Raw genomic sequence first — 27,707 nt, 5'->3', positions numbered from 1 at the left:
TTCTTAAAAACAAAAAAAAGCAAATCCATCACAATCATAATATGCTCCTTGTTGAACCACACAGAGAAATGGAGCCCAGAGTGACAAGCGACGGCCCGTGCATTGCCTTTGGCTCCCTACTCAAACTGTTTCGGTTAATAAACTGACTCAGGGGGAGTCATCGAGAAATACTCCAATCCCTAACCCTAACCCTAACCCCTAACCCTAACCCTAACCCTAAACTAACCTTAACTTTAACTACCTAACCCTATCCTAACTTGTAACCCTAATCTTTAATCCTTATTTGCCTAACCTTAACCCTAGTTTAAATTTAAATTCATTTCATCATTAAAAGGTTATTTAAAAACTGTATGAATTAAAAAGGGTTAAAAATAAGTTCATATTAATGTCTTGGACTACTAAACAACCTAAAAATTTGATTAAAAACACTCATAATCCAAAGGGAAGCAAGTTGGTAAATTTTAGGCGATAAATACTAAAAACCGAATTAGACGAATAAAAAATTACAGAAACCAAACAGACGTTATAAAAGCAGGAGAAGCAGCTGAGAGAGCTCATTTTGTGATCAGCTCTCTAAGGGATCACATGCTCCACACACTGCTGCTAAAAAAGCCTTTCGCCTACAGCCAGCCTATTACTTATTTGTGTGCCTTTTCTTTTTCTTGTTCTTTTTCTTCTTTGTTTGACCTGATGAAGACTTATTAAAGTCGAAACGTCGTCGTTTTTTTACATTTTTTTTGGCACACCTTCCTTAGTTCATTATTATTTTTTTTTAAAAATTAAAAACATTTTTTAAAAAAACTGATAAAAATCTAAATAAAAATAAAAAAACAAAAAAAATTAAACTCTTTATTGGATCCTGTCAGCCATGGAAGGCTGGACAGAAGTGCGGTATGGCCGTGGCCGTAACCGTAATCGTGCTATGAATAGGGGCCCTGGGGGGATGGACGGAGCACGCTCCTTCTCCTACGGGAGAAGGAATTGTTTTTTCACCCCTAACCCTAACCCAGCTACCCCCACAACCAGGACACTGACACTGCCACTGACCACAAAAGGCATCCACTCACCACATGCCAAGGGAAGAGGAAGATGAAGGGGAGGGGAGTATCCAAGAACCATTGCCTCAAGGCTTAACAAAGGACATGTCACAATCCCTCCCTGCATGCAAATGTATACACTCATGCCTATCATGGTATGTACAGAAACCCTGCCCCCCCTGTTCATTTGGACCCTGGGTCACAACCAAACACCTGGGTGCCAACCAGTCCACCGCCACAGTGGCAAATCCAAGCCAGAACCAAAGGAGGAGGATGGTAGAAGTTCAACAAGTTATCTCTTTTCTTCATCATGTCTTTAAACAACGATAAATCTAGTTAAGACATGGAGGTGTTTCAACTACACAGCTCAAAAATAAAGGGAACACTAAAGTAACATGTAGATCTCAATGAAAGAACTGTATTTATGAAATACTTTGTTCTTTCTATAATTGAATGTGCTGACAACAATATCACACAAAAATTATCAATGAAAATCAAACGTTTCAACCCATGGAGGTCTGGATTTGGAGTTCTACTCCAAATGAAAGTAGAAAAACACACTACAGGCTGATCCAACTTTGATGTAATGTCCTTTAAACAAGTCAACATGAGGCTCAGTAGTGTGTGTGGCCTCCGCGTGCTTGTATGACCTCCCTACAACACCTGGGCATGCTCCTGATGAGGCGGTGGATGTTCTCCTGAGGGATCTCCTCCCAGACCTGGACTAAAGCATCCGCCAACTCCTTGACAGTCTGTGGTGCAACTTAGCATTGGTGGATGGAGCGAGACATGATGTCCCAGATGTGCTCAGCTGGATTCAGGTCTGGGGAACGGACAAGCCAATCCATACAGCATGGATGTAAAGGAGTATTTTAATAATTTCCAGGATTCGTTTGTTTATTTGAGTCCACATGTTATGGGAAAATGACAGCTCTACAGCCACTCAGACTGCAGGCCTCAATTCAGGGAAAATGGGCCCATTATCAGCATGTTCTGATGTGTTCCCTAGTATATTACAAACTGCATGTTGTAAGCTGGACCTCAGCCAGTTCTGAGGTCTCTTTTGTTTTAATGTAATTTAATTTCTGATGAAAAAATAATCTGAAAGTGACATAATGATACATATTACATGACCCCTTAAATCCCCACACTGATGGCAAGCTGACAGGTGGGTGGTGAAGCCTCCATTTTGCTAAATATGATTTTGTCACCATACTGTAGATGGCTAAATCAAAATGGTGGCTTAAGCTATTAAAACTGAGCAGCTTTAATCATTGGCTGCTGAAATTCAAGGTTGGAGGAGCAGCGAGGATTAATGCCCCATAAAGCACAAAGCCTCATCTCACTCTGGCCCCCTCCTCCCTCGCTGATCCATCTCATTTCATCATCTGATGCTGTCCTCTTCTGTCTTTTGCTCTTTCTCTCGTTCAAGCCAGCTGTCCACCACTCATCCGTTACTGCTGCTTCTCTGTCCTCCATCATCTCTCTCTCTCTCTCGTTTGCCTTTCTCTCTGGATCCAGGCAAGATATGAAGCGGCATCATGGGTTTTATGGAATTCTACCTGGAGATTGATCCCGTCACCCTGAACCTCATCATCCTGGTGGCCAGCTATGTCATCTTGCTCCTTGTTTTCCTCATTTCCTGCATTCTATATGACTGCCGAGGCAAGGACCCCACCAAGGAGTACGCCCCCGAAAACACGCCAGCACCACCAAGCCAGTCACCCATACGCCTGGTGGTCATGCAGAACTCGCCTGCCTCAGGCCGCTACGAGCCCAACAACATGGTGGGCCACGGTGAACCACCCACACCAGACCTGAGCAGAGAACGAGCAGAAAGGGAGAAGAGGAGTACTCTGGTCTGAGGATGAGGAAGAGGAGGGCTGTTCTTTTGTTTTTGTTTCTTTAATCATTGATGTTACTGAGTGATGTCAAGGACCTGCTGATGAGTCCACAACAGGTAAAAAGAACAAAAAAAAAAACCAAACAAACACAAAACTTGAAATATCTACATATTCACTTACAAGAAATCATTTAAAAACTAAGTATATTTATTTTAAACCCTAGAAAGGCTATTTTTTCCTTTTTTTATATGTAAAAGAGTTTTAATCCCAGTCAGCATGCAGACATAATTGTTTGTGGACAGCCTCAGTTTTCAGATTATGGGGCAGAAATTATAATGTATGACATATATAAATGATTTTTTTTTTTTCTCATTTCCATTTCTCCCTGCTACTATCTACCTGCTATCCCCACTAAATCACCTCCACCTCAGCTGCATCACAAATGTCTTCTTGGCTTTATTCCAGCCATAGAGGATCATTATTTTTCTGCTTTTCTCATCACTTGTTGAGTTTTGGCTGCTCCTGATTGGACGTTACCGTCAGTTCTTCTGATTGATGGAAAGTCTGACAGGAAGCTGCTGCACCCTTTCTAGTTAAAAATAGATCTTTATTAGCAACAAAGTAGTGATAGAAGTGAAAATGCAATAATGTATTTTAAAAACCTCAAGCAGGTTTCAAAGATCAGAAATTTTCCACTTGTTTCCTTAATCTAAATCCTAAAATCAGCAGGAAAAGTTTAAGAATGACCCAATAACCCTATAACCCTATATCAGTTTTATCTCAATTTGTTGTGTAAATCAGATGAAAACTAAAGAATTTGACTGGTCTCACCAACAGTGACATTAACGTTGACATTGGAGGGTCTATACCTTTTACAAACATTGTGAGGACTAATCTTACTGGGACTCAGTTTATGGTTTCCCACAATATGAGCAGTTTTTATTTTAAGATTAATTCTCACTAATTAGGGGACAATTTTAGTAACTTTTTTTGTTTTGTTGTTTGTCTTCTAAGTTGTGTAAAATTGGCATTCTATGTTCTGTGTTATACTTTTTTCCTATACGTTTTGGATTATTTTTTTATCTGTTTTGTTCCTTTTTTGGATTGTAACAGAAATGCTCAATACAAAAAGTAGAATAGTTTATGGTTAGAAGCTGCAGAACCAGATTGGTTGTAAAAATAATTCATTTGTGCACATGGAAATAGTTAAAAACTTTTGGTTAAAAAAAAACATTCATGCCCTATCCTGGCATGAAAAGGTGTTGCTGGGAACATATTGCCTTTTCTGTTAAACCACATCTGTTTAATGGTTTTGTTGTGAACATCTGTGAGTTTAGATGTTGCAGTTCACTGTGTATGTCAAGGGCATCTGATCCTTGCAGCATATGTCCATATGGTCGCTTCCATGTTCTGTTTGCCCGAATTTTAATCCCTCATGCATTAGTAAATGCATGAGATCAATTCTTTCTGATTTTGCTCTAAAACTGGAACACAGATCGAAGCCAGCATCACGACAGGAGGGTCAGAAGCAGCTGATTGGTCCATTTGATCAGCTTAACATCAGCCAGCTGGTTTTTGATCTGTCAACATCAGATTGAAAATGCTGGGGCACGTCATCAACTATCTCAATCAGTCTGAATGAAAGTCTACAATATTTCCTCTTTCAAGCCTTAGTGTCGCTTTCTAACATCGCAGAAAACCCTTACATGCTTTTATCAGAATAAATATTTTATTAAAGCCAGCGATGCGAACCAAGCTCTGTCACCTGTCATACAGGGATCGGACAGCTCGTACAAGGGGGTCCGGTATCCCATACTCCGAGTCCCGTCCCCCCCAACAGGATCCCCCGGGGGACACGGTCAAATACCTTCTCCAAGTTCACAAAGCACATGTAGACTGGTTGGGCAAACTCCCATGCCCCCTCCAGGACCCCAAAGAGGGTATAGAGCTGGTCCACTGTTCCGCGACCAGGACGAAAACCACACTGCTCCTCCTCAATCCGAGATTCGACTATCCGGCGGACCCTCCTCTCCAGGACCCCTGAATAGACCTTAGCGGGGAGGCTGAGGAGTGTGATTCCCCTGTAATTGGAACACACCCTTCGGTCCCTCTTCTTAAAAAGGGGGACCACCACCCCAGTCTGCCAATCCAGCGGTACTGCCCCTGATGTCCACGCGATGCTGCAGAGGCGTGTCAGCCAGGACAGCCCCACAGCATCCAGAGCCTTAAGGAACTCCGGGCGGATCTCATCCACCGCCAGGGCCTTGCCACCAAGGAGCTTTTTGACCACCTCAGCGACTTCAGCCCCAGAGATAGGAGAGTCCACCCCTGAGTCCCCCAGCTCTGCTTCCTCATCGGAAGACGTGTTGGTAGGATTGAGGAGGTCTTCGAAGTATTCCCTCCACCGACCCACAACGTCCCGAGTTGAGGTCAGCAGCTCCCCATCTCCACTGTACACAGTGTTGATGGAGCATTGCTTCCCCCCTCCTGAGCTGCCGGATGGTGGACCAGAATCACCTCAAAGCCATCCAGAAGTCTTTCTCCATGGCCTCTCCAAACTCCTCCCACGTTCGAGTTTTTGCCTCGGCAACAGCCGAAGCCGCATGCCGCTTAGCCTGTCGGTACCCATCAGCTGCCTCCAGAGTCCCACAGGCCAAGAAGGCCCGATAGGATTCCTTCATCAGCTTGACGGCATCCCTCACTGCTGGTGTCCACCAACGAGTCCTGGGATTACCGCCACAACAGGCACCAACGACCTTACAGCCACAGCTCCGGCTGGCCGCCTCAGCAATAGAGGCACGGAACACAGCCCATTCGGACTCAATGTCCCCCGCCTCACTCGGGACATGGTTGAAGCTCTGCTGAAGGTGGGAGTTGAAGCTCACTCTGACGGGGGATTCAGCCAGACGTTCCCAGGAGACCCTCACAACACGTTTGGGCCTGCCAGATCTGACCGGCTTCCTCCCCCACCATCTGAGCCAACTCACCACCAGGTGGTGATCAGTTGAAGCTCCCCCCCCCCTTCACCCGAGTGTCCAAGGCATGTGGTCGCAGCTCAGATCATACGATTATGAATCGATCGTTGAACTGCAGCCCAGGGAGTCCTGATGCCAGGTGTACATATGGACACTCTTATGTTCAACCATGATGTTTGTTATGGACAATCCATGATGAGCATAGAAGTCCAACAACAAGACACCATTTGGTTTTGGGGAGGGGGTGGGGAGGCCCTTGCCATCCCAATCACTCCCCTTCACATCTCACAGTCATTGTCCACGTGAGTACTGAAGTAACCAAGCAGAACAATGGAGTCCCCAGAAGGAGCACCCTCCAGCACTCCCTCCAAGGACTCCAGAAAGGGTGGGTACTCTGAACTGCTGTTTGGTGCATAAGCACAGACAACAGTCAGGACCCGTCCCCCCACCCGGAGGCGGAGGGAAACTACCCAGTCCTGTTGGCTTCATCTGGTCGTGATCTCCAGCTCTCACTTGAGCGATTCGCAGCCGAGTGTGAAGCGGCTGGGATGAGAATCAGCACCTCCAAATCTGAGACCATGGTCCTCAGCCGGAATAGGGTGGATTGCCCTCTCCGGGTCGGGAGTCAGGTCCTGCCTCAAGTGGAGGAGTTTAAATATCTCGGGGTCTTGTTCACGAGTGAGGGAAGGATGGAGCGTGAGATCGACAGACGGATCGGTGCAGCGTCTGCAGTAATGCGGACTGCGCTGGTCTGTCGTGGTGAAGAAGGAGCTGAGCCAGAAGGTGAAGCTCTCAATTTAAAAGTCGATCTACGCTCCTACCCTCACCTATGGTCATGAGCTGTGGGTCGTGACTGAAAGAATGAGATCTCGTATACAGGCAGCTGAAATGAGTTTCCTCCGCAGGGTGGCCGGGCTCTCCCTTAGAGATAGGGTGAGGAGCTCGGTCATCCGGGAGGAGATCAGAGTAGAGCCACTGCTCCTCCGCATTGAGAGGAACCAGTTGAGATGGCTCGGGCATCTGGTCAGGATGCCTCCTGTACCTCCATGGTGAGGTGTTCCAGGCACGTCCCTCTGGGAGGAGACCCCGGGGAAGACCCAGGACACGCTGGAGGCATTATATCTCTCGGCTGGCCTGGGAACGACTCGGGATCCCCCCGCAGAGTTGGTAAATGTGGCTGGGGAGAGGGAAGTCTGGGCTTCCCTGCTTAGGCTGCTGCCCCCGCCACCCGACCCCAGATAAGCAACAGAAAATGGATTGGATGGATATTATATTACAGCAAAACAAACCAAAAAATGAAATATGTAAAACAAAAAAATTAGATGAACCAAGGATTAAACAAAAAAATTCTTTGAATTCGATAAAATGTGATGAAATATAACAAAAGGTCAGATAAAAATAAACACACATACATACATACATTATATATGTATATATATATATGGAAGAGCAGTCGGCTTGTGACTGGAAAGATGGGAGTTCGATTCCAGGCTTCCCCTGACTATGCCAAAGTGTCTTTGGGAATGACACTGAACCCTAAGTTGCTCCCCAATGTGCCTATCGTGGTATGAGTATGTATGTGAGTTGCTATGGATAAAAGCATCTGCTAAATGACAGAATAGAATAGAACATATATTCCTTCATCATTTTCATAAAAACTGGAAATAAAATAAAAATCAGGAAGAGAAGAGGCTTATGCTGTGAAGAAAAAATATTTGATTTTTTAAAATGTATTTATTAAAACTTAAAAAATAAGCAAGAGCTGCATTTGGTACAATATTTCATCTAAAATTATGAAGGTAAGAAATTAACCCTCTACCTCCTGCAGGATTTACGAAGTTTGTGATTTTTCTCTGCCGGTAAATCATCACCCACCTTTTCTGTAAGTGTTTTTGTTTTTTAAAGAAGCAGAGTTTTTTTAAATAATCATTTTGTGCATGAGCAGAGATGAAAATGACTAAACAATGAGCTGTTTCTCTGCCATTAATCTATAGAAGAAAATACACAAAATTTCTCTCTCTGCTGTATATGAGCAGTAATCGGTTTATTGCAGCCCACAGCGGTACCTGCTGACAAACCAGCTCACTGACTCCAAACAAGACGATAGAAACAAAACAGAACATTTTTTTCATAATGAAACTAAACAGGCTTTAAATATCCTCAAAAATTTAGTTAAAATGGCTTGTGGGAGAATTTCTTCTCAGATTTTATGAACAATGTTGATTTTCTGTCAGATCTTTGAACAGCAACTTGATTTTCCCTTTAGGAAATCTCTCTGATGCTCTCGTTCAGAAGAACTGTGCTAAAGTCAAGCAAAGTTGTAACTGTGAAGTGATATGTTTCTAATGCATAGAAGAGTTCAGCTCCTTTTGTGTTTGTTTTCCTGAAGTTAACTGAAACGTGTTTCATGAGCATCTTTAGCAACAGATGCTCATGCAGGATTAGAGCTAAGTTAATTTGCATCCATAGTCCTGAAGCAGGTGAACAAATAATACACAATACAATAAACAATAAAATGTTTGTTCAAAAGGACATCAATACTTTTAAAAAATGTTTGCACATTAAAACTGATGAGAAAACAAAGTATACTTTGTTACTGTAAGCATGTTCATGCGCTCCCCAAAAATGGCCACGTTGGATACTCCAACTTCAATAAGCTATAACTCCAGAAAACTTCAACATACAGTCATCAATGAGACTCTAACGAAAGGTGGCATCAAGAGGAATCTTGTTGTATATTCATATTTACTATCAGTATTATTGAAATTCACCAGGTGATGCATAAACACACTAAAAGCTTATTTTTCATACTGTGCATTATAATAAAAGAGTCAGAATAAGTTTTACGTCATCATTTTTATATATGGAAACAATATAATGCCATGTTATGTCATGTAAACAAAATGGAATCATAAAAACACCAGAACACAATACAATTGACACTTTACATTAGTGGATTTTTGCATTTTGAACACTTGACTGATAGTGTAAAAAAAATGAGTGAAAAAGCTGGAGAGCAGAATATGTAGCTGTTATGATGAGTGGTGGTCTGAAGGGCAGGAATGTAGCCTGAGGTGGTGTTATATCTGCCTCATCAACACCATGTCAGCTTTCCAAACCTGGAGATGATGACTCTCTCCTGCTACAGCTGCTTCTTCCCCTCACTGTTTTCCCTCTGGCTCTTCCTCCTCCTCTTCCTCTGGAAGGAGCTGGTCCTTCTTCATCTGAAGAGCTGCTGGGCTTCCATCAGAATCAGATGACAGACTAATAAAGGCAAACAAGAAGAAGTTTTTATCTCACATTAGTACTGTGACTGTAATAAGTGTATGTTCTAACACATGCATCCCTGCACACGTATGCACATAATTAAAGTATGAAAGCGGTCCACACACACGCAAATATATCAGCAGCAGCTTATTTTCTTTCTATGATTTTGTGTTTATGAACACGTTTACAACTGGAGGGACATAGAGGTGTTGAACCCCTGCTTCTCTTTCATCGCTGCTCACTTAGCTTCACGCACACTCGGACTGAACGAAACCCACATGAACGGTTCCCCCGGTCCGGGGTCTGACGTTTTAGAGCCGAGACCCCAAGTTTTATAACAAACCAGGTCCCACGTCTTTAGCAGACCAAACAGAACCACTGGAAATACGCCAACAGAAATCAAATCAAAGATACTTTATTCATCCCCGAGGGGAAATTCAGAATTCAAGCCAGTTCGTCCAAGGTCAGACATACACCCATGTAACATTCATGACAAAAGAGCAAAACAGAGCCGAGCTAAGCTCAGGCCATGCAGCTATTATACCAGTGCTGCCTTACAATAGATAAGAACAGAGATAAAATAGGATCATAGGGGGTCGAGGGCAAAAAAGGTCATGTAGCTCCGGGCCGCACCAGGAAGACGCAATCCGAAAATACAGTAAAAAAAAAACCTCATACATTGAAGCACAGACTACAACAAGACACACAAAGTCCTGGAAGGCGTTGAGTCATGTGGGAGGGGGCTGGGAGTGGATGAGGGGGACAGAGCATCTGTGAACATGTCTTTTTCCATTATCGGAGGGGTTGCATCGGCCCAAGGCTGCTGAGAAGCTGAATCCAGATATGATTGTTGTTTTGGTTCCAGGCGAGCAAAACAATTTGCCCTCGGCCTTGAGTCCATAGCAGGTCTCAGGCAGGCAGCTCCAAACAGTCGAATGGGGGGGTCAATTTCCACCGATCCTAGCAGACATTTTCTCCATGTTGTTATCGATATTGCGGACCAGCTCCGGGACCACGGCCAGATGACCAGTGTGGGCCAGACTGGTATCCTGCTTACGGTCGAGTCCGGTCAACACAAGAGTCTGTGTACTGCTAGCTCAGCCCATACCGTTGCAGAATTCTGGCAGCCTGCCAGTTGTTGCCAGAATCTCACGGGTCTTGAGGTAGATCAGGACTCTGCCAATCTGCAGAATCCCGATCACCAATAATCCAAAGATGTAAACATCCTCCACATCCTCAGAGGACAGAACCGCCAGACACATCGGTCTCCATCTGGCCCATGAGTCCTGAACGTATCCAGTCGGAAGCGTCCCCTCAGGACATGTGGGCTCCCCTCTGCCCGATCTTCGGGTTGAGACAATTTGATCAATTGCGTTGAGAGACCAGCTGATCAGATCCATGATGTAGTTTGACTGGAAGTAAAGAGAAGTAAAAAGAGGTTGAGTCAGACAGGACAAAGTTGTAGGCCAGAGTGGAAGAAGAGGGAGAGGGAGGAAACAGGAGCACAAGTGTCCGCCTTCACTGAGAGCAGGAGTGGAAGGACGTAAGAAAGTAAAGAAAGGAAACAATGTGGACGCCCCCACCCCTCCTCCACCCGTCCCGACGCACAAAGTAAACAAGCCCCCGCCCCTTGACTGGACGCTTTAGTCCAGGGGTGTCAAACTCCAGTCCTCGAGGGCCGGTATCTGGCAGGTTTTTGTTATTTCCCTCTACCAACACAGCTGATTCAAATCAAATGGATCCGGCAGCTTCTTGTCAATCTATTTATCAATTTCAGTCAGGTGTGTTGGAGCATGGAGACAACAAAAACCTGCAGGATACAAGCACTCAAGGACTGAAGTTTAACTGATTGAAACTACAGGCTGAACAAGTTGATGTAAAATGTAATCTCACAGTATGGATTAAATCCAACCAAAACTTTCCTGGTTGTAATTATCAAAATAAACCTAAGAAAAATGAAAATGAGTCATTGTGTTTGTCCCGAGGATGAGGACTTTTTCTCTGGAAAATATCTGATTTTATCAATGATTATAAGGGGTAGAATAAAACCAGAGAGGGGATAAGTGTGTTTGGAGCTCATAAAAATCTGAAATACTATATTTTCATTTATATTGATTACATACAAATGTCCCACATTTGGCCTGTATTTCACAAGTGTCCCATTCGAATACACCAGTAAACATAACAGGACACCAAATATGATAACGTCCACATAAATAAACTTACTAACAAGCGTATGCAGCAGAGAAGTCTGACATTTTTTGATACAGTGTGACTGATCGAAGAAGCCCCCTCCCAAGATGGTGGCCCTGTTGACGTGCCTGGAAAGCCAGAATCCAGTATCTATATACACATATCTGGTTACACCCTTTGAAAAACATAAAATGACTTTAATGTAAATTTATGCTAAAACTGATGTTGTATTAATGAAATTAGAGATAAAAATAAGAGCAGCTGCATCATTGCAGCCTTAAAAAGGTTTAAATTCCCTTAGTTTCAGGTGTGAAACGCAGTAGATTTGAGACAGTTTGATGGATAGAAAATGGGATTTTTAGCAGCAACAAAGTGATTCCCTGTTAGCTGTTATGTGAAAAACTCGGCACATCTCAGCATGGAGGCAGAAACTGAACATGTAGAGGACTTATCCACCTTTTGGAACAAACGTCTTCAGGCTGACACTTTCAGAGCATTAAATTTCCCTGAATTTTAATGTTTTTTTGTCACCAGCACTCTGACGTCACCTAACAGGTTTATTGCATAGAGACTGTCTCAGAAGTTTACTACTCCTGCAGTCAAGAGTGTGTGCTTGGTTAGAAGTGGCCTGATGCATTGTTTTGGTTCATTAGTGAGTTCTTGAGAGCTGTAGGGTCAGAATAAATTAAATGAGGAAGGTTTCTTTTTATTTATTTATTTTTATTTGTCTTGTCTAGCCACATGACCACAAAATGATAGTCTAGCTGCCATGTTGTACTGAACAAACTTACTCTGCCAAGTGGAGCCCAAGGCTTGTTAATTCATGAATTTTATTCTTTAGTATTATTTAAATCATAATTTGTTTTTGGCCTTTCTGCTTATAACTGCTGGACTGGACAAGAGTAAAGAAAACAGCAGAAGGAAAAGTTGGAAAAATAAAAACAAAAATGGAGACAATGAACAGAAAAAAGAGAATTAAAGCAAAAGTAGAAAAGACGCCACAGTGACTGCAACAAATAGTCAGACAAACTGAAAATCTTCTGCACCTTCAGAAAAACATGAAGCATCTGAAGCTTCTAAAAACAACAAATGTCATGAGGAGGAAAACTTAAAAAAAAAAAAAAAAAATCACGCCCCATCCAAGAATCAGGAGAGAACCAAGAGAATCTCAAATCACAGTCCCAGGCAACCAGTAGCCAACACAGAATGTGGAGCTGAGACCACCTGTCCCAGGGACTGGAGGGAGGAATAAGAAAGCCACAGCAATAACCCCCATATCCCCGGTTTGATGGATCAATCATATCTCTCCACCCTCCCAGTAATGCCCAGTAAACAGGGGAGTTAAAGGACTCCATTGCCTTTAACACCCCCACTCAGGAATGGCAGTGGAATGTCGTTTGGGATTAAAACAGCAAAAGGAAGATGAATAAATGTAAAATTCTGCTTTTCCAGCATGTTGTTGAACATAATGTCCCAACATGGAGGAGAAGATCAGCAGCATCAAACTGTGATGTGCCAGACTAAGCCTTTGTTTCTGCTGCAGAATGTGTAATCCCCCCCAACCATCCCCACCCCCTCTAACAGATAACATAAACCCTTACTGGACAGGGAGATAATGGAAGGGTGGATGCTGGACTCTCCCTCTGAGGCGTGTGCACGGCTTGTATGTTCACATGTGTCTGGCAGCAGATGTTGGAGTTAACGGGTATTTGTTGGATAAATTATAAAAAAAACAGACTAAAGAAGAAACTGGGCTGATGATGATGATGATGGAGAGAAATCCATTCGCAGAACACTGAAACTTTACACAATGAGACAACAGCCTGACGTCTACAACAGGAAACTGGGTAAAGCTCTTGCAGAAACATGCTAAAGTCCTGGTTCTGGAGAGGACCCGTCCATCCACCGAACACGCTAAAGTCCGGGTTCTGGAGAGGACCCGTCCCTCCACCGGACACGCTGAAGTCCTGGTTCTGGAAAGGACCCGTCCCTCCACCGGACATGCTAAAGTCCGGGTTCTGGAAAGGACCCGTCCCTCCACCGGACACGCTAAAGTCCTGGTTCTGGAGAGGACCCGTCCATCCACCGGACACGCTGAAGTCCGGGTTCTGGAAAGGACTCGTCCCTCTACCGGACACGCTAAAGTCCGGGTTCTGGAAAGGACCCGTCCCTCCACCGGACACGCTGAAGTACTGGTTCTGGAGAGGACCCGTCCCTCCACCGGACACGTTAAAGTCCGGGTTCTGGAAAGGACCCGTCCCTCCACCGGACACGCTAAAGTCCAGGTTCTGGAGAGGACCCGTCCCTCCACCGGACAAGCTAAAATCCGGGTTCTGGAGAGGACCCGTCCCTCCATCAGAGTTTTTTCCTGTGATCATAAGTCCAGTTCATGGGTCATGTGACATCAGCCTTTTCGTGCTTCGACACCTATGTTTCCATGGAGACTGTTCCATTTGTGGCTTTGGCTAATAGATGGATCAGCTGAGAGTGAAACAAAAAACTGGAGGGTTTTAAGTTTTCGGGATTTGTTGTCGTTGTGGATGCTACACAAATCATTTTTCCTTATTTAATTTGATAAACATGAATTCAATATTAATGTCACTTAGTAGCTTTGTGAACTTACAACCAGGCTTATAAACATATGAACTAAAACAACTATATTAACTTAAAATTATGGAAAATAATTTGTGTTCTTTATAAAGTTCATTTGTAAAAACCAGTTATCATTGTTGACTTTATATTGTCCCTTTACATCACCATATATGACTTATTGTGTTGAAGTCTGGGGAACGCTAGAAAACAAATTCTTCTTAAAAATAATAATAATAATTCGGCCTTGTGATTGGATGAAAATCTTTCAAACCCACTGTGCATTGGACGTTGCAGAAATTCAGTCCTGCGATTGGTTTTGGGGGGTTCGGAGCTCTGCACCAGTTTGCAGTGTCCGGTTCATCAAGTTCCCCTCCCCATTGTCTTTCCTGCAAAATGTTTGGCACGCTGCTCCTCCGACACCGTTTGTCTCACTTCAACCATTCAAAACTCAAACTGTTCAACTCATTCAGGAGATATGTTCTATGACTTTAAAATCCTCTCCAGTGATTGGACAAAATGGAATTCAGCTCAGCGATTGGTCCATTTTGCGCGCCGGGACACGGGTACACATTCAAGGCACTGGTTCAAATGCAGCATTTAACATATAGTTCTATTGTTGTTTGTCGGTTGTTGCTTGTGTGATGACATGCAGTTCTGCAGGCTGCTCAGTGTGAACTGTTGGTCTCAGCTGCACACTTCAAGGAGCAAAGGAGTTTATTTGCAAATGTCTCAGTTAAATATGAAGGATTTGTTCCAACGATGCTCCGTGCAACCGTTCAACACTTTGATAACTCTTAAACAACTTTTTAAAAAAAAAAGTATTTCACATCAAACAAAGTCTGTCACATCTTTACTGGAGTTTAGTTCAACCGCACACATGTTTTTGCAATCCCGCTAATTACACCCTGCTGGAAGTAGACATAAAAGGCAATTGGAAAATATATGAAGGCTTTTTCCAAGGTGCCACTAAGACTACAAGTGGTGTAGTGAGTAAGTCGGTGTGCTTCAATACAGGAGTGCAGGGGTTCAAATGCTGATGTGGGGCAATTAGTTATGCTTTTTTTTCAATTTCTTATACTTATGGAATTTCATTTCAATCATTCAGCATAGCTCAATAAATGGGCATTCACATTTGCTATTATTTCAATGATAGCTGTTTCTAGTTGGTAAATAACTTTAGTCCAACTATCAAAAATCTTTATGGTGGGAATATAGTTGTTAAAAACCATTGGAAAGCCAGAGAAGTTTTAATCAATCATTTTGACAGATGAAGACATAAGGACTGAATCTTGAGTTTTATACTGTTCTCTTTGTAATAATAATAAAAGTTTTTTCATGTTTTTCAGGCTCTTGACCACACCAGCAAATCCAAGAAATTCCCCTTTAATTCCTTCTTCTGTCATCCATCCTCTGCCAGCAGGAAACCTTGCCTGGCTGCATACAAAGCTGAAGAAGACCCAGCATCCATTGTCTGATACACCTGACTTTGGTTCAGTCTCATCAGGACCAGCAAAAACTCTAAACCCCACAGTTTAGGTAGTTAATACCGTTCCCATCAAATTCCCTGTCCAGTCTGTCAGCTGGTGTCCAGCTAGTCAGATAATATGGTTGGTGATTACAGACATCTGCCTACAGATTACAAAAACCCAGAAATACGTGCACAGGTCAATGTCTTCAGTTCTTTGCACTACCTTTATGCACTCAAAAAGGAACAGGATCATAGAAAGTCGGTTGTTCGCACAGAATCTAGGAATAATTCATTTCAGTGAAATGGACAATGTTGCTGTGACTAAACAGAGACAAGAAGAAGAAATCCTGTTAACATGGTAGATTCAGTCAGAAAACTTTTTATATGTTGTGAAGATAGAGGTTGAAACATCATTATTTTACACGTGTGAAACATCTGCCTGTAGCCACATCCTTCAGAGATTATTTTAAACAACCCAACTCCTCCTTAGTACCTGCAACTGTTAGCTGCATTGCTGCCCTGAAACAACAAATGAACTGTTCATGTTAGCTAGCTGCAGCTGTTAGATATTGAGACTCCTCCATATGGGGCAGGACCTCATTCCCAACCCAGAGAGGACATTCTTTTACAGCTGGGGACCATGGTCTCATCGATTCTCATCCCAGTCACTTCTCACTTGGCCCCGAATTGCTTCTGCAAGAGCTGAAGATCACAACCCAATGAAGTCAACAGAACCACATCATCCACAAAAAGCAAATGCCCAATCCTGGAAACGAATCTGATTTACTGCAATGTGGCCCAAGTTCTGACATCAGTCATATAGGGACTGGACATTCCATACAAGGGGTTCCGGTACCCAATACTCCCAGAGTACCACCCCACAGCAGTCCCCCAGGACAGGGTCAGCAGCCCCATTATTCCCACTCTACACAGTATTGATGGGTCAGAGTCGCTTTCCTGGTGCCAAGTGCATATATGGACACTCTTATGCATGGACATGACATTCATTATGGATATCCATGATGGGCACAGAAGTCCAATATCATAGTACCACTTGGGTTTTAGATCGGGGACGCACTCCTAATGACACCCATTCAGGTCTCTCCGTCATCGCCCACGTGAGCAATCACCGGAGGGAGTGCCCTCCAAAACTCCCTCTGGCGACTCCAAAAAGGGTGGGTACTCTAAGCTGCTGTTTGGTGCCTTAGCACAAGCATCAGTTAGGACGGATCCTCCCACCTGAAGGCAGAGGTAGCTACTATCCACCAGAGTTAGCCCCAACTTAAAAGCACCAAGTCAGGAGGCAATGAGAATGCCCATACCTGCTTAGCACCTCTCACTAGGAGCAACTCCAGAGTGGAAGAAGGTCTAGCCCTTCTCAAAGACACTGGTTCCAGAGCCCAAGCTGTGCATCAAGGTGACTCCAACTATATCTAGTCAGAACTGCTCAACTTTGCGAACCAGCTCAGGTTCCTTTCCTGCCAGAGGGGTGATGTTCCACATCTCTTGAGCTAGCTTCTTCAGGCTCAGATTGGACCAACAGTGTCCCACTCTCTTGACTACTGCCAAAATCCCAGAGCACCCAATCCCTATGGCGCCTCCTGTAGGTGTGAGTCTACAGGAAGAGATGAGCTCACGTTTCCCTTTCAGGCTGAGTCAGACCAGGTCCCATGGGCAAAACCCCAGCCCCCAGGCATTCACCTCCGTGCTCCACCTCCAGGCCAGAAGAGGGCCGCGGTTACCTAAATTTGGGAAAGGGACCCCTTTACCAATCTTTTTATTGATAATCATTTGATAAGCCTTTGGGGGCTTTGAGTGTGCTTAATCTGGTCCCTCCCCTAGACACCTGTTTGCCATGGGTGACCCTTACCAGGGGCATAAAGCCCTTTAAAACATAGCTGCTGGGATCTTCTGGACACACAAACTGCTGCACCATGATAAGATGGCAGCTCAATTAGATATTGGAGTGAATTCTGAGAAGTATTCTCTATTAACTAGAGCCTAAAGGTGGGTGCTGTGGGGCTTAACACAAATGTTGGTAGCAGCAGCACAAAGCAAACAGAAATAGAGAAAGTGTGCAGGTTAAAAAGCCTACCAGATTTTGCATGGTATCTAACATAATTGTAAGGTTTTATTGAAAAATTAAAAATAAAAATTCCCCAAAAATATGGCTGTTAAAATAAAAAAAAAAAAAAAATTGTTTTCTAAAAAAAAACAGCTGAAAATTGCTAAATTTCACCAGAAAAGCTCTAAGCTAAGTGATGCGAAATGGAGAACCATTCAAAAGCCAAAAGAACAAACATTTCTTAGGGAACCAAGTCAAAAGAGCTTAATCTTTGAAAAGAGCCAAACTTCCCATCACTACAAAGTCCAGTCCTGTAGACTTCCAGTCCTGGATCCCTTCTCCAGCACATATGAATTTGAATTACCTCATCTGTATACTATTTAGCTCTGGAGAGGTGTAGTGACAAGATGTTCTTCTTATTCAGGTGGGTTGGAGAAGAAATGCACCAGAACATTGTAGGATATTAGATCTCCAGGACTGGACAGGCCTTCCTGGCTGTTTCCATTCATGAACCCTAAGTTCATTTTTTGCTGCAGAAGCTTCTTTCCAGATAATGTGGGTATTTATTCCTTAAAGGTCTCGTTTGAAGTAAAATACAGGACTGAGTAATAGCTGCATACCTCCCTTTGCAGGATACTTGCATAAACATAGATCAGTCAAAATAACCACCTGCAGCCAAAATGAGTTGAACAATTCTTTACATAATTAAATATTGACAAATATTTTGTCAGGGGAGAAAATGATTGAATATGTACATTTGAAAGCAGTCTTAATGACCAGCCTGACTGCTGTTTCAAACTCTATCCTCTCAGTTTAAACTGTTTTTTGGATTATTTGAACCTTCAGTGAGTAAAAATGGAAGTAAATGGAAGGTCCATCCCAGAAGGAGTTAAACCTCCTGGTTACAAACTAAATACATTTCTCAACAACATTCTGTAAAATGTTTTTATGGCATATATAAATGACTAACTGGTGTAATCTCCCTCACTAAACCAAACCAAAATCAAGCCCCTCACCCCCACACGGATGATCCAATCCAAGTCTTTAGAGAACTTGTACCATAGAGGCTGACGCTGGGACAAATCCTCTTATATAAAAAATAAAAATGGACCAGCCAACTGTGCAGCCCACCAATAGCTGCATCTCATCCACAATATGAACCATACAGTTACCCCCCTCTCCATCATATTTCATGTTTGGGGATTATATGCCAAATGCATCAGAGTATTAGGAGCTTGTGTTGTGTATTTGAGCTTTTTTTGTCCAGGGGGTGGGGTTAGGTTATGTAAGCTTCAGGTTGTCAGAGATGTGGTTTTCAGGGCCGAACCGGTGGCTCATCTGATGTCTTCCTGAAGTTCATAATCCATTTACAAATAACTTAAATGTAAAAGAGAAGTGGGGGTGACAAGCATACAGCCACTCCTCTATTCAGCTCTAATGTCTTGGCATCATTATAGGATGACAGATGTGTTTTCTTTGAAAGTGATGGATGACAGGGTAATTACCTCCAAAATGTGCAGAAGAGCCACAATATGGTGGTTTTACAGCGTCTGAAGAAGAAGGTCGCTGGTACACATCATCGGATTTGGTCTGCTTTGCTTCATAATACATCAAATTTGATAGAAAAGGCTGAGAATTTACTTACTTTTAATTACTTTCATATCCGCTGATAAAATTATCAGATCAGATAAATTTTAAATATCATGAAATGTCTGTGTTTGTACAAAGCATGCTATTTGTTTTAATTTCTAAGTTTTAAGCAATAAAATTGTGTGAAAACCATCCGCAGTGTATGCCTTGTTTTGTCATGAATGTAGTAGCCACTGATGTATGTAGGAGGCACACATGATGATGATGCCGGTGTTTTTATATGTTATTGGCTTGAAGCAATTCTTAAATAATGTCTCCTTTCAATACAAGATGACTAATTTGAATTTTAACTGTTTATTTTACCAGGAAAATGTTTTTAATGGTATTTTATCTGAACTAATCATTGGTTTTAGAGCATGGTTAAAAAATTATTCACAGATTTGAATTGATTCAAATCTCATCAATTCAATGTTCATCATTAAAATTCAGGAGATTTTTTTCAGATTTTCTGTCATGCGTTTCTTTTCCTGGAGTGACTTAGCAATGCTCATTAAAATCAGGTCTCATCATCCATTACCTATTTTTGCCAGATCAGCCAGCTAAATGTAGAGGGAAAGAGCTCCTTCAGTGTTCTGGCCCAATGGCTCTCCACATTCTTGCAAAGAAACAACTATGTGGATACACCAGTGCAGAAGGCCATTATCCAAGTTTTCTCAGAGTGTCTGGAGCATGCCAACATCATCTGGCACCAGATACAAGTTGCAAAAAATGAATGGAGAGACCGACATGTAATTTTCTTAGACCTAGCTAACGCCCTTTTTGGTTTAATTTCCTCACAATATCTTATGGACAGCATTCAATTACTTCAGCATACCACATCACATCACAAATCGGGTCGAGTTATCTCCAGTCAGTGTAACATTTGAGAGCGACACTACTGCTTGGCAACATCAGTAGATTGGCGTTATGTCAGGCTACACAATCTCCCCTCTGGCATTCATCATGGTAATGGAGCTGATAATATGAGCATCTTGTTTGGTAGTGGGAGGTGAGAGGATAACCAACAGTGGCCTGCATCTTTCTACAATGAGCACCTGTATAGATGATATGACCATTATAACAACAACAACAAAATCATGCACCAGACAGTTGTGGCAGAAACTTCAGGAAAAAATTTGATGGGCAAGAATGGAGTTTAAACCTGATAAGTCACACTGTATTTCCTTCGTCAAAGGTCAGCTGACACACAAGCAGTTCTACATCAGCTATTAGTCAATTCCAACAGTCCTAGAGAAGCCCATCAAAAGCCTCAGACAATGGTATAATGCAGACCCCAAAGACACAAGGCAAACTGAGCAACTCCAGCAGGATTGTGCTAACGGCTGCAGCTGATCAACATAGCTGCACTACCGGGAAACTAAAGCTCAGGTGTTATCAGTTTGGGTTACTACGTTGACTGTTGGTGCCACTTACCATGTATGAGGTTTCAGTTAGCCATGTCAATCATCTGGAAAGACTTGTGAACTTTCACGTGAGGAAGTGGCAAGCGCCTCCCAAATGCTTCAGCAATGTTGGACTTTACAGCAATGGAGCGCTTTCAATACCAATTACTAGTCTAGTTAAAGAGATCAAGTGTGCCAAAGTGAGTCTGGATATGTCCCTCTCTGACTTCCAAGACCCTGTGGGGAGAAGCACAAATCCTACACTAGTTACCAGGAGAAGGTGGACTCCAGCCACAACTATGCTACAGGTCAAATCTGACCTCCCCCATCATGATGTAGTGGGCTATGTCCAACAAGGCAGAGGGGGCTTCGGCCTTGGAGCCATGACACCTCTCTGACAAAAGGCATCTGCAACTGAACATTGAACGATGGTTGTAGAAGTGGTGCACTGACTGGAGGAAGCGACCAGACATTCCAAAGCCATAGCGCAAGCAAACCCTAACCCTAACCCTTTGTGTACAACCCCTGCAACATTAAAGCACATCACGGTGGGCTGTAGAACCAGCCTCACTCAAGGCAGATACTGAGCCAAAACCAACCAGAGATTCGGGAGAATACACACCCAGCATACTCCACCGAGCAACAACAGCGCTGTTGTGGAGAGAATAAGCAGCACAAGTTCCTGGGAGTGCACGTCTCAGAGGACCTATCCTTGTTCGTCCATGTTACATCACTGGCCAACAAAGCCCAATAGCATCTCTATTTCCTCTGAGAAGAGCTGTAACTTCAGCCCCCATCAGGTGCTCGTTCTCAGGGGAATGATTGAGAGCATTCTGAGCAGCTGCATTACTGTGTGGAACGGAGCTTTTTTTTTTTGCATCCTCACCCAAGACCCTCGCACAGTGAGAGTTCCTTTAATTTATGTGAAAATCTGGAATATTGTCTCATGTCAAAGAAGATTCCGGTCAGTGCTGGGTTTGTTTGTTTTTTTGTTGGTTCAGACCAGAAACAGCCGGTGAGATGTCTTTTTTCAGATTTTAATCTTTTTGCAGACTGTTTCAGTTCTCAAATGTGCATGAAGTCTTATTTAGAGCAAACACATGAAGATTGTTTATTTTGTCATTTAAATTAATTTTTTTTAATATAAATTGTGTTATTGAGAATCCAAAATAGATGTAGCCACAGAGCAGAAACATTAACATGCATGAATGAAAAAGTAATATATAGTAATACATATTGAGTCTTTACAATATTTGTGGATACAAAAGTAATAGTAAACTATTAGGTAAATTAACATTTTCAGGTCTAAATTAACAGGCGAGTCTCTATTCTGATGTTTACATTTCTGATTTATTAATTTCCTGGATAAAATTAATTAGGTTCTGGCATTTTCTGAAATAGGGGCTGTATTTAACACTTTTATTAATATTTAGATTATTTAGAAATAATCTGGAAAATTATGCAGAAGATGTATAAACGTCTTCCTTTGCCCCTGTTTGGCAGATGTGGCTGCATTCAGATTTTAGAAACTTTCAGTTCACGTTAGGGACTAGATAGCTGCATTAAATCTGCCCTGCTGTCAGTGTGACGTCAGAGCGGCAGGATTAGCAGAACACCCTGATCTGCTGCCTTTTATTCTCACAAAATGACATTACATAATGACAATGCCAATTTAGCAGCCCGTTTGCAATGCTCAGGAATGAGGCAGCTCTGATTGTTGTGTACACACGGATTAAACCAGCAGTACCCTGCTTGAACCTGATGTCTACTTTTACCTCAGGGTTTGTCATCCTGTCCATGTTTCCACACTACAGTGGATTATCAGCTCAAACCTTCTGTGTGCAGATGCGCCAGCACTCATTCCACTCAAAAGAGAAGACATAGAAGGTGCATGAAAGACAGAAGTGCAAGATCCCCACAGGCATCCAAAAGCAATACTTATCTTTCCTGTTTGCTTTCAGCTGATTGTTACTCCTGCAGGTTCCCAACAGCACCATGGAAACCAAATATAAAGACATGCTGGAAAACTCAAACTTGCCGCTCACTTGTCTTTTGAGTATTCAACATTATAACACTGTAGAAAGCTCAGAAAACTTCATGTAGCATAACAGAGCCATTTTTAATATGTTAATTTCTTTAATGTTTCACTTTTTCAGCTTTTTTCTATGAAATGGCCAGATCAAATCAAACTTTATTTCTATAGCACTTTTCGTGTAAAAAAAAAAAAAAAATACAAAGTGCTTCTCATTATAAAACAATTTACATCAAATAGATAAAACACACACACACATACATCCATAGTCCCCTTACACCCACCCACAACCCCTCTCTCCCGTGCCCTATTAGCCCCTATAACAGTTAAAAGAGGACGAATGGTCATGTACATGTGCACCAGATCAGGAAACGATATCCTCAGGGTGCATCTACTCAAAGGGTTAACCCCACCCACAACCACCCAGGCCGTCACCGTGGGGGCCACTGTCTTATTTTTTCTCCTTTAACTTCAGTTACCAGTTGTGATAGAAATAAAACACAGTAAAAGTAAAGTTTCAGACCTTTGTGTTTTTCCTTTCAGGTTTTTCTCTGCTGCTTTTGCCTGGTTACATCCAGAATTTCCATCAAAACCAAACCTCAGGGGGTCAAACAGATCTGCAGAGTCAATCAGGAAGCAGATGCGGGACAGCTGTGTGGAGAAGGTGGGGGTCTGAGGACATCCAGTGGATAGAAGAGGGACTACAGTTTCCATCGCTGTTGTGTTTTTAACATGTTAAAATCAAGTTCAATTCAATTCAATTCAATTCAACTTTATTTATGTAGCGTCAAATCACGGCAATGCCATCTCAAGACGCTTTACAGACAGAGGGGAAAACATAATGAAAGCCAATTCATAACAGCCTATATAAGGAAACCAACAGATTGAGTTGAGTCCAACTCAATCTCCCATCCTGAGCAAGCACACTGGCGACAGTGGGAAGGAAAAAACTCCCTTTTAACAGGAAGGAAACCTCCGGCAGAACCCGGCTCAAGGACAGGCAGCCATCTGCCTCTGCTGTGTGGGGGGAAGAGGACAGAAAGACAACAGACAACAGGAACTGCTACTCCCGGCCAGGGAGACCTGCTGAGACAGGAGACATACATGTTAATGATGAAACACTGTTATGGGGGGGGGAGGGATAAAAGATAGGGATAAAGAGAAAGAAGCTCAGTGTATCAGGAAATGTCCCTCAGCAGTCTAAACCTATAGCAGCATAACTAAGGGATGCTAACCATCCCTAGCTATAGGACTTATCAAAAAGATAAGTCTTCAGCCTAGTCTTAAAGGTGGGGAGGGTGTCTGCTTCCCTAACACTATTTAATGAGATTTATTTATATTGATTTAAACCATCTTAACGCTGTACCTGTAATTCCAATCACCTGTTCTAGTCTTTGTAACAGAATGTTATGATCGACTGTATCAAATGCAGCACTAAGATCAAGCAAGATAAGTACGGACACAAGTCCTTTGTCTGAGGCCATAAGAAGGTCAGTAGTAACTTTCACCAATGCTGTCTCAGTGCTATGATGAGCTCTAAATCCTGACTGAAACTCCTCGCATAAATTATTTCTGCTCAGGTGGGCATGTAGCTGAGCGGAAACTATTTTCTCCAGAATTTTGGACATAAACGGGAGGTTAGATATAGGTCTATAATTTGCTATCACCTCTGGATCCAGAGATTGCTTTTTAAGTAAAGGCTTGATTACAGCAGTTTTAAATGATTGTGGTCCATATCCTGTCACTAAAGACATATTGATAAGATTTAGTAGTGATGTATTAATTAAAGGGAAAATGTCCTTAAAGAGGCTCGTTGGGAGAGGGTCTAAGATACAGGTGGATGGTTTAGATGAAGCTATTATTTTAGTTAATTCAGAGGGTTGGACAGGACAGAAACTATTTAGACACAAGTCAGATCCTGGTTCTAAGGATGCTTCAGAGACCACAACAGCCCCAACATTATAGGTAGAAGGAAGAATATTGTGAATTTGATCTCTAATAGTATCAATTTTATTCCTGAAAAAATACATGAAATCATCACAGCTAAGTGAGAAAGGAATACATGGCTCCACAGCGCTCCGGCTCCTAGTAAGCCTGGCTACAGTGCTGAAAAGAAACCCAGGGTTGTTTTTGTTTTCCTCTATCAATGATGAATAATAAGCTGTTCTTGCCGTACGTAAGGCTTTTTTGTATACGATTAAACTTTCTTTCCAGGTTAAGTGAGACTCCTCTAGTCCTGATGAACGCCATCTGTTTTCCAAACGCCTTGATGCCTGTTTTAGAGCTCGGAGCTGGGAATTAAACCAGGGAGCCTTCATAATCTTACCTAATTTCTTCTTCTTTAGGGGAGCAACATTATCCAAGGTTGTACGCATTGAAGCTGTTATAGTATCAGCATGTTGATCAATCTGAGCAGGAGTAAGGCTTAAAGGGGGACTCTCAGTCATGTTAACACATGGTAGAGGTGAAAAAATTGATTCAATTGATTGTTTAAATTTTGTAATATTATTGTCTGATAAACATCTACTATAGTAGAATTTATTTTTGGTCAGTGAGTAATCAAATAAAGTGAATTCAAAGGTTAATGAGAAGTGATCGGACAAGACAGGGTTTGGAGGAAAAACTTTGAGCTTATCAGTCTCAATACCAGATGTTAGAACCAGATCAAGAGTGTGACCATGAGAGTGAGTGGCTCCATGGACATTTTGTGAAAACCCAATTGAGTTTAGAATAGAGCCAAAGGAAATGTTTAAACTATCATTTTCATGGTCAACATGAATATTAAAATCACCTAGTACAATGACCTTATCAGTAGTCAGCACTAACTCAGACAAGAGATCAGAGAATTCGGTCAGAAACTCGGAGTAAGGTCCAGGTGGGCGATACACTAATGCTAAAAGGAGCGGTTTCTCTGAATTCCATCTTGGATGAGATAAATTTAATGTCAGGAATTCAAAGGATTTAAAGTTAGTTTCTAAAATATTTTTCTTTCAATTTAGTTTAAAGCAAAGAAGCAAAGACAAAACCTGGAATAGAACTTTATTATCTGGAACATATGTAAGACAAATAGAGTAAAAAGCATCAGTGAACACCAGGATACAGGAGGGGGAAAAAAATTACAGCAAACCATCAAAGGAACAACAGAAGAAGAAAACTAAAAATAAGTGCTTCATGTTGGGTGGATACATTCCTCTGGGCCGATTACAGCCAAACTGTACAAACATCTATACAAACATAATGTGGCCTCACTGAAAGAATAAAAGAGGAGGAGCCACTAGCTGAGTTGGCACCTATACAGGTGTGATGGAGGAGGAGGATTGAGGTATTTGAACTACACCAGGAGGAAAAAGATCAGACATGAAAACACCCTGGAGGATTTCCGTAATGCCCATGCATCACCCAGACTGGTCGGGCACGCTGTGATATATTCATTATATTATAAATACTTTTTCTGATAATGAATGCTTTTCAAAAATACACACAAAATATCTATGTCGGAAAACAGACTGTACAAAGAAAAAACCCCAACAGAACTCTGTAGAAACATTAAAACCTTTAGTTTTGTGCTTAGGACTAATTAATAATTCTGACTGAAAAATAGCTGCAACACCTCCTCCTCTGCCTGTAGTTCTAGGAATGTGAAAGTTTAAATAGTTAGCTGGCGTAGCTTCATTAATACTAACATAATCCTCTTGCTGTAACCAGGTGTCCATAAGACAGAATAAATCAATGTGGTGATCACCTATCAAGTCATTGACTAATAAAGATTTGTGGGATGTGGGAGGGATCTGATATTCAGTAGGCCACATTTCATTGTCTTATTTTCAGATTTTATTAGATCCATTGTTTTTATTTTTATGAGTTTCTCCTGCCAGTGTACTTCTCATCACACGTCTGATTCTCTTAGATTGCCAAAACAGGAGAGAGAACTTCTCCGTTTTCCCCATAAGAGCGACGAAAGCCCTACCCTGTGTACCCCCATCTGGAAGATTGCCCAGTGAGGCATCACTGAAGACAGCTAAACTCAAATCATCACTGCTGCCTAAGTGTTGGAACTTCAGTGTGACCTTCTCTGATTTTAGTTTACGAATCACTTTGTTCACTTCATGGATAGACTGATCAGTTGCATTTTTAATGTTAGATGCCAGACTACAAGTGTCAAACATGACATCTGGTCTTTTTTGTTTGGCAGCTCATAAAATCTGACCTACTTTGGACCTAACTTGCTCTCTCTCTGTGTTGTTTTGGGGTGCATTTCTTAGTATATCACGTGCTGCCTATAAATGAACTGGTTGTAAGTTGTCAATTTAACTCTGCTGATGTACCTGCACAAAACCTCCCACTGGAGCAAAGTCCAACCCTTACATAGGAAAAATTGCCATGTTCTTCCTGGCCTATGTGGAGAGCTGACTTAAGTACAGGAATAGCAGTAGTTGCAAAGTGCTCTGATCCTGCAGAAAGAAAATCATCCACATGACATGCCAGAACTCCTGTTATCTGAGACATTTCATTTTGCCAGTAGAACACTGCAGGATCAACTTGAGACATTTTACCACCAATGTTCAGCAGGAGTTCTTTGACTTTTTTGTCCCAGTAAAGCGAAGCGTCCGCCAAACATTGTTCATGCCCGCTTCTGGGGGGGATGAATGAAAATGTCTCTTGAGAGTTCCATTCCCGGTAAAAAGGCAATTTTATATCCACAGAATCTACCTTCCATTTGTTTTGACAGATCCCAGCCAGGTCTTGGCCATCTCTGTACAAGTCGTTTTATTTACGTTCACTTTCTGAAAATGTGCATTCCAGTGTGTTTTTGGAGGAAAAGATGCAGACATTTCAAAGCAACTGCTTTTTTTACTTATTTTACATCCCACCTCTGTCCTCCAACATCCTGCACCTGGACAAGACAAAGTTGTTTTAGTTGTTTCTTTAACTTTTTATCGATGGGAATTACTCTGTCAGTGGAAACTTCTGCCTTCCAGGAGAAAGAACCCATGTTTTTCTGAGCTTAAGAAGCTAATATAGTTTATTTTCCTGGCTGTGTGTGTGTGTGTGTGTGTGAAGAAGCTGAAGCAGCTGAAACAAACTGGACCGTTTTATTAAAGACAAATATTATTTTCCAACATTTACTATAGAGTTTTTATGAAGTTATGATGAGTCGTGGAAAAACTGCAGTGAAGCTAACATTAGCAACTTTTAGATAAT

General features: G+C 42.2%; 1 protein-coding gene and 1 pseudogene across 2 annotated transcripts in view; one reads left to right on the top strand and one right to left on the bottom strand.

Moving 5' to 3' along the window:
• Positions 1 to 2,578: 2,578 nt before the first annotated feature.
• Positions 2,579 to 2,902, top strand: smim36 (small integral membrane protein 36; the record flags this gene model as incomplete). The annotated part of the gene is made up of 1 exon (XM_079261354.1): positions 2,579 to 2,902. The coding sequence occupies one exon, from the start codon at positions 2,579 to 2,581 to the stop codon at positions 2,900 to 2,902; it is 324 nt and encodes a 107-aa protein (XP_079117480.1).
• A 13,911-nt stretch (positions 2,903 to 16,813) lies between these two features.
• The window catches only part of LOC306771818 (hepatic leukemia factor-like), a 57,485-nt pseudogene continuing 46,591 nt past the window's right edge, over positions 16,814 to 27,707 (bottom strand). The window contains exons 4-5 of the transcript in view: positions 23,029 to 23,177; positions 16,814 to 16,991 (exon numbers count right to left, since the gene is read on the bottom strand). The product of the transcript in view is annotated as a hepatic leukemia factor-like (transcript). The remainder of the gene's footprint in view (positions 16,992 to 23,028; positions 23,178 to 27,707) is intronic.

Source organism: Telmatherina bonti, assembly GCF_933228915.1.
Source record: "Telmatherina bonti genome assembly, chromosome: 21".
Taxonomy (NCBI): Eukaryota; Metazoa; Chordata; class Actinopteri; order Atheriniformes; family Telmatherinidae; genus Telmatherina; species Telmatherina bonti.
Note: the sequence above shows the minus strand (reverse complement) of the source record. Positions and strands in the feature narration are given on the sequence as shown.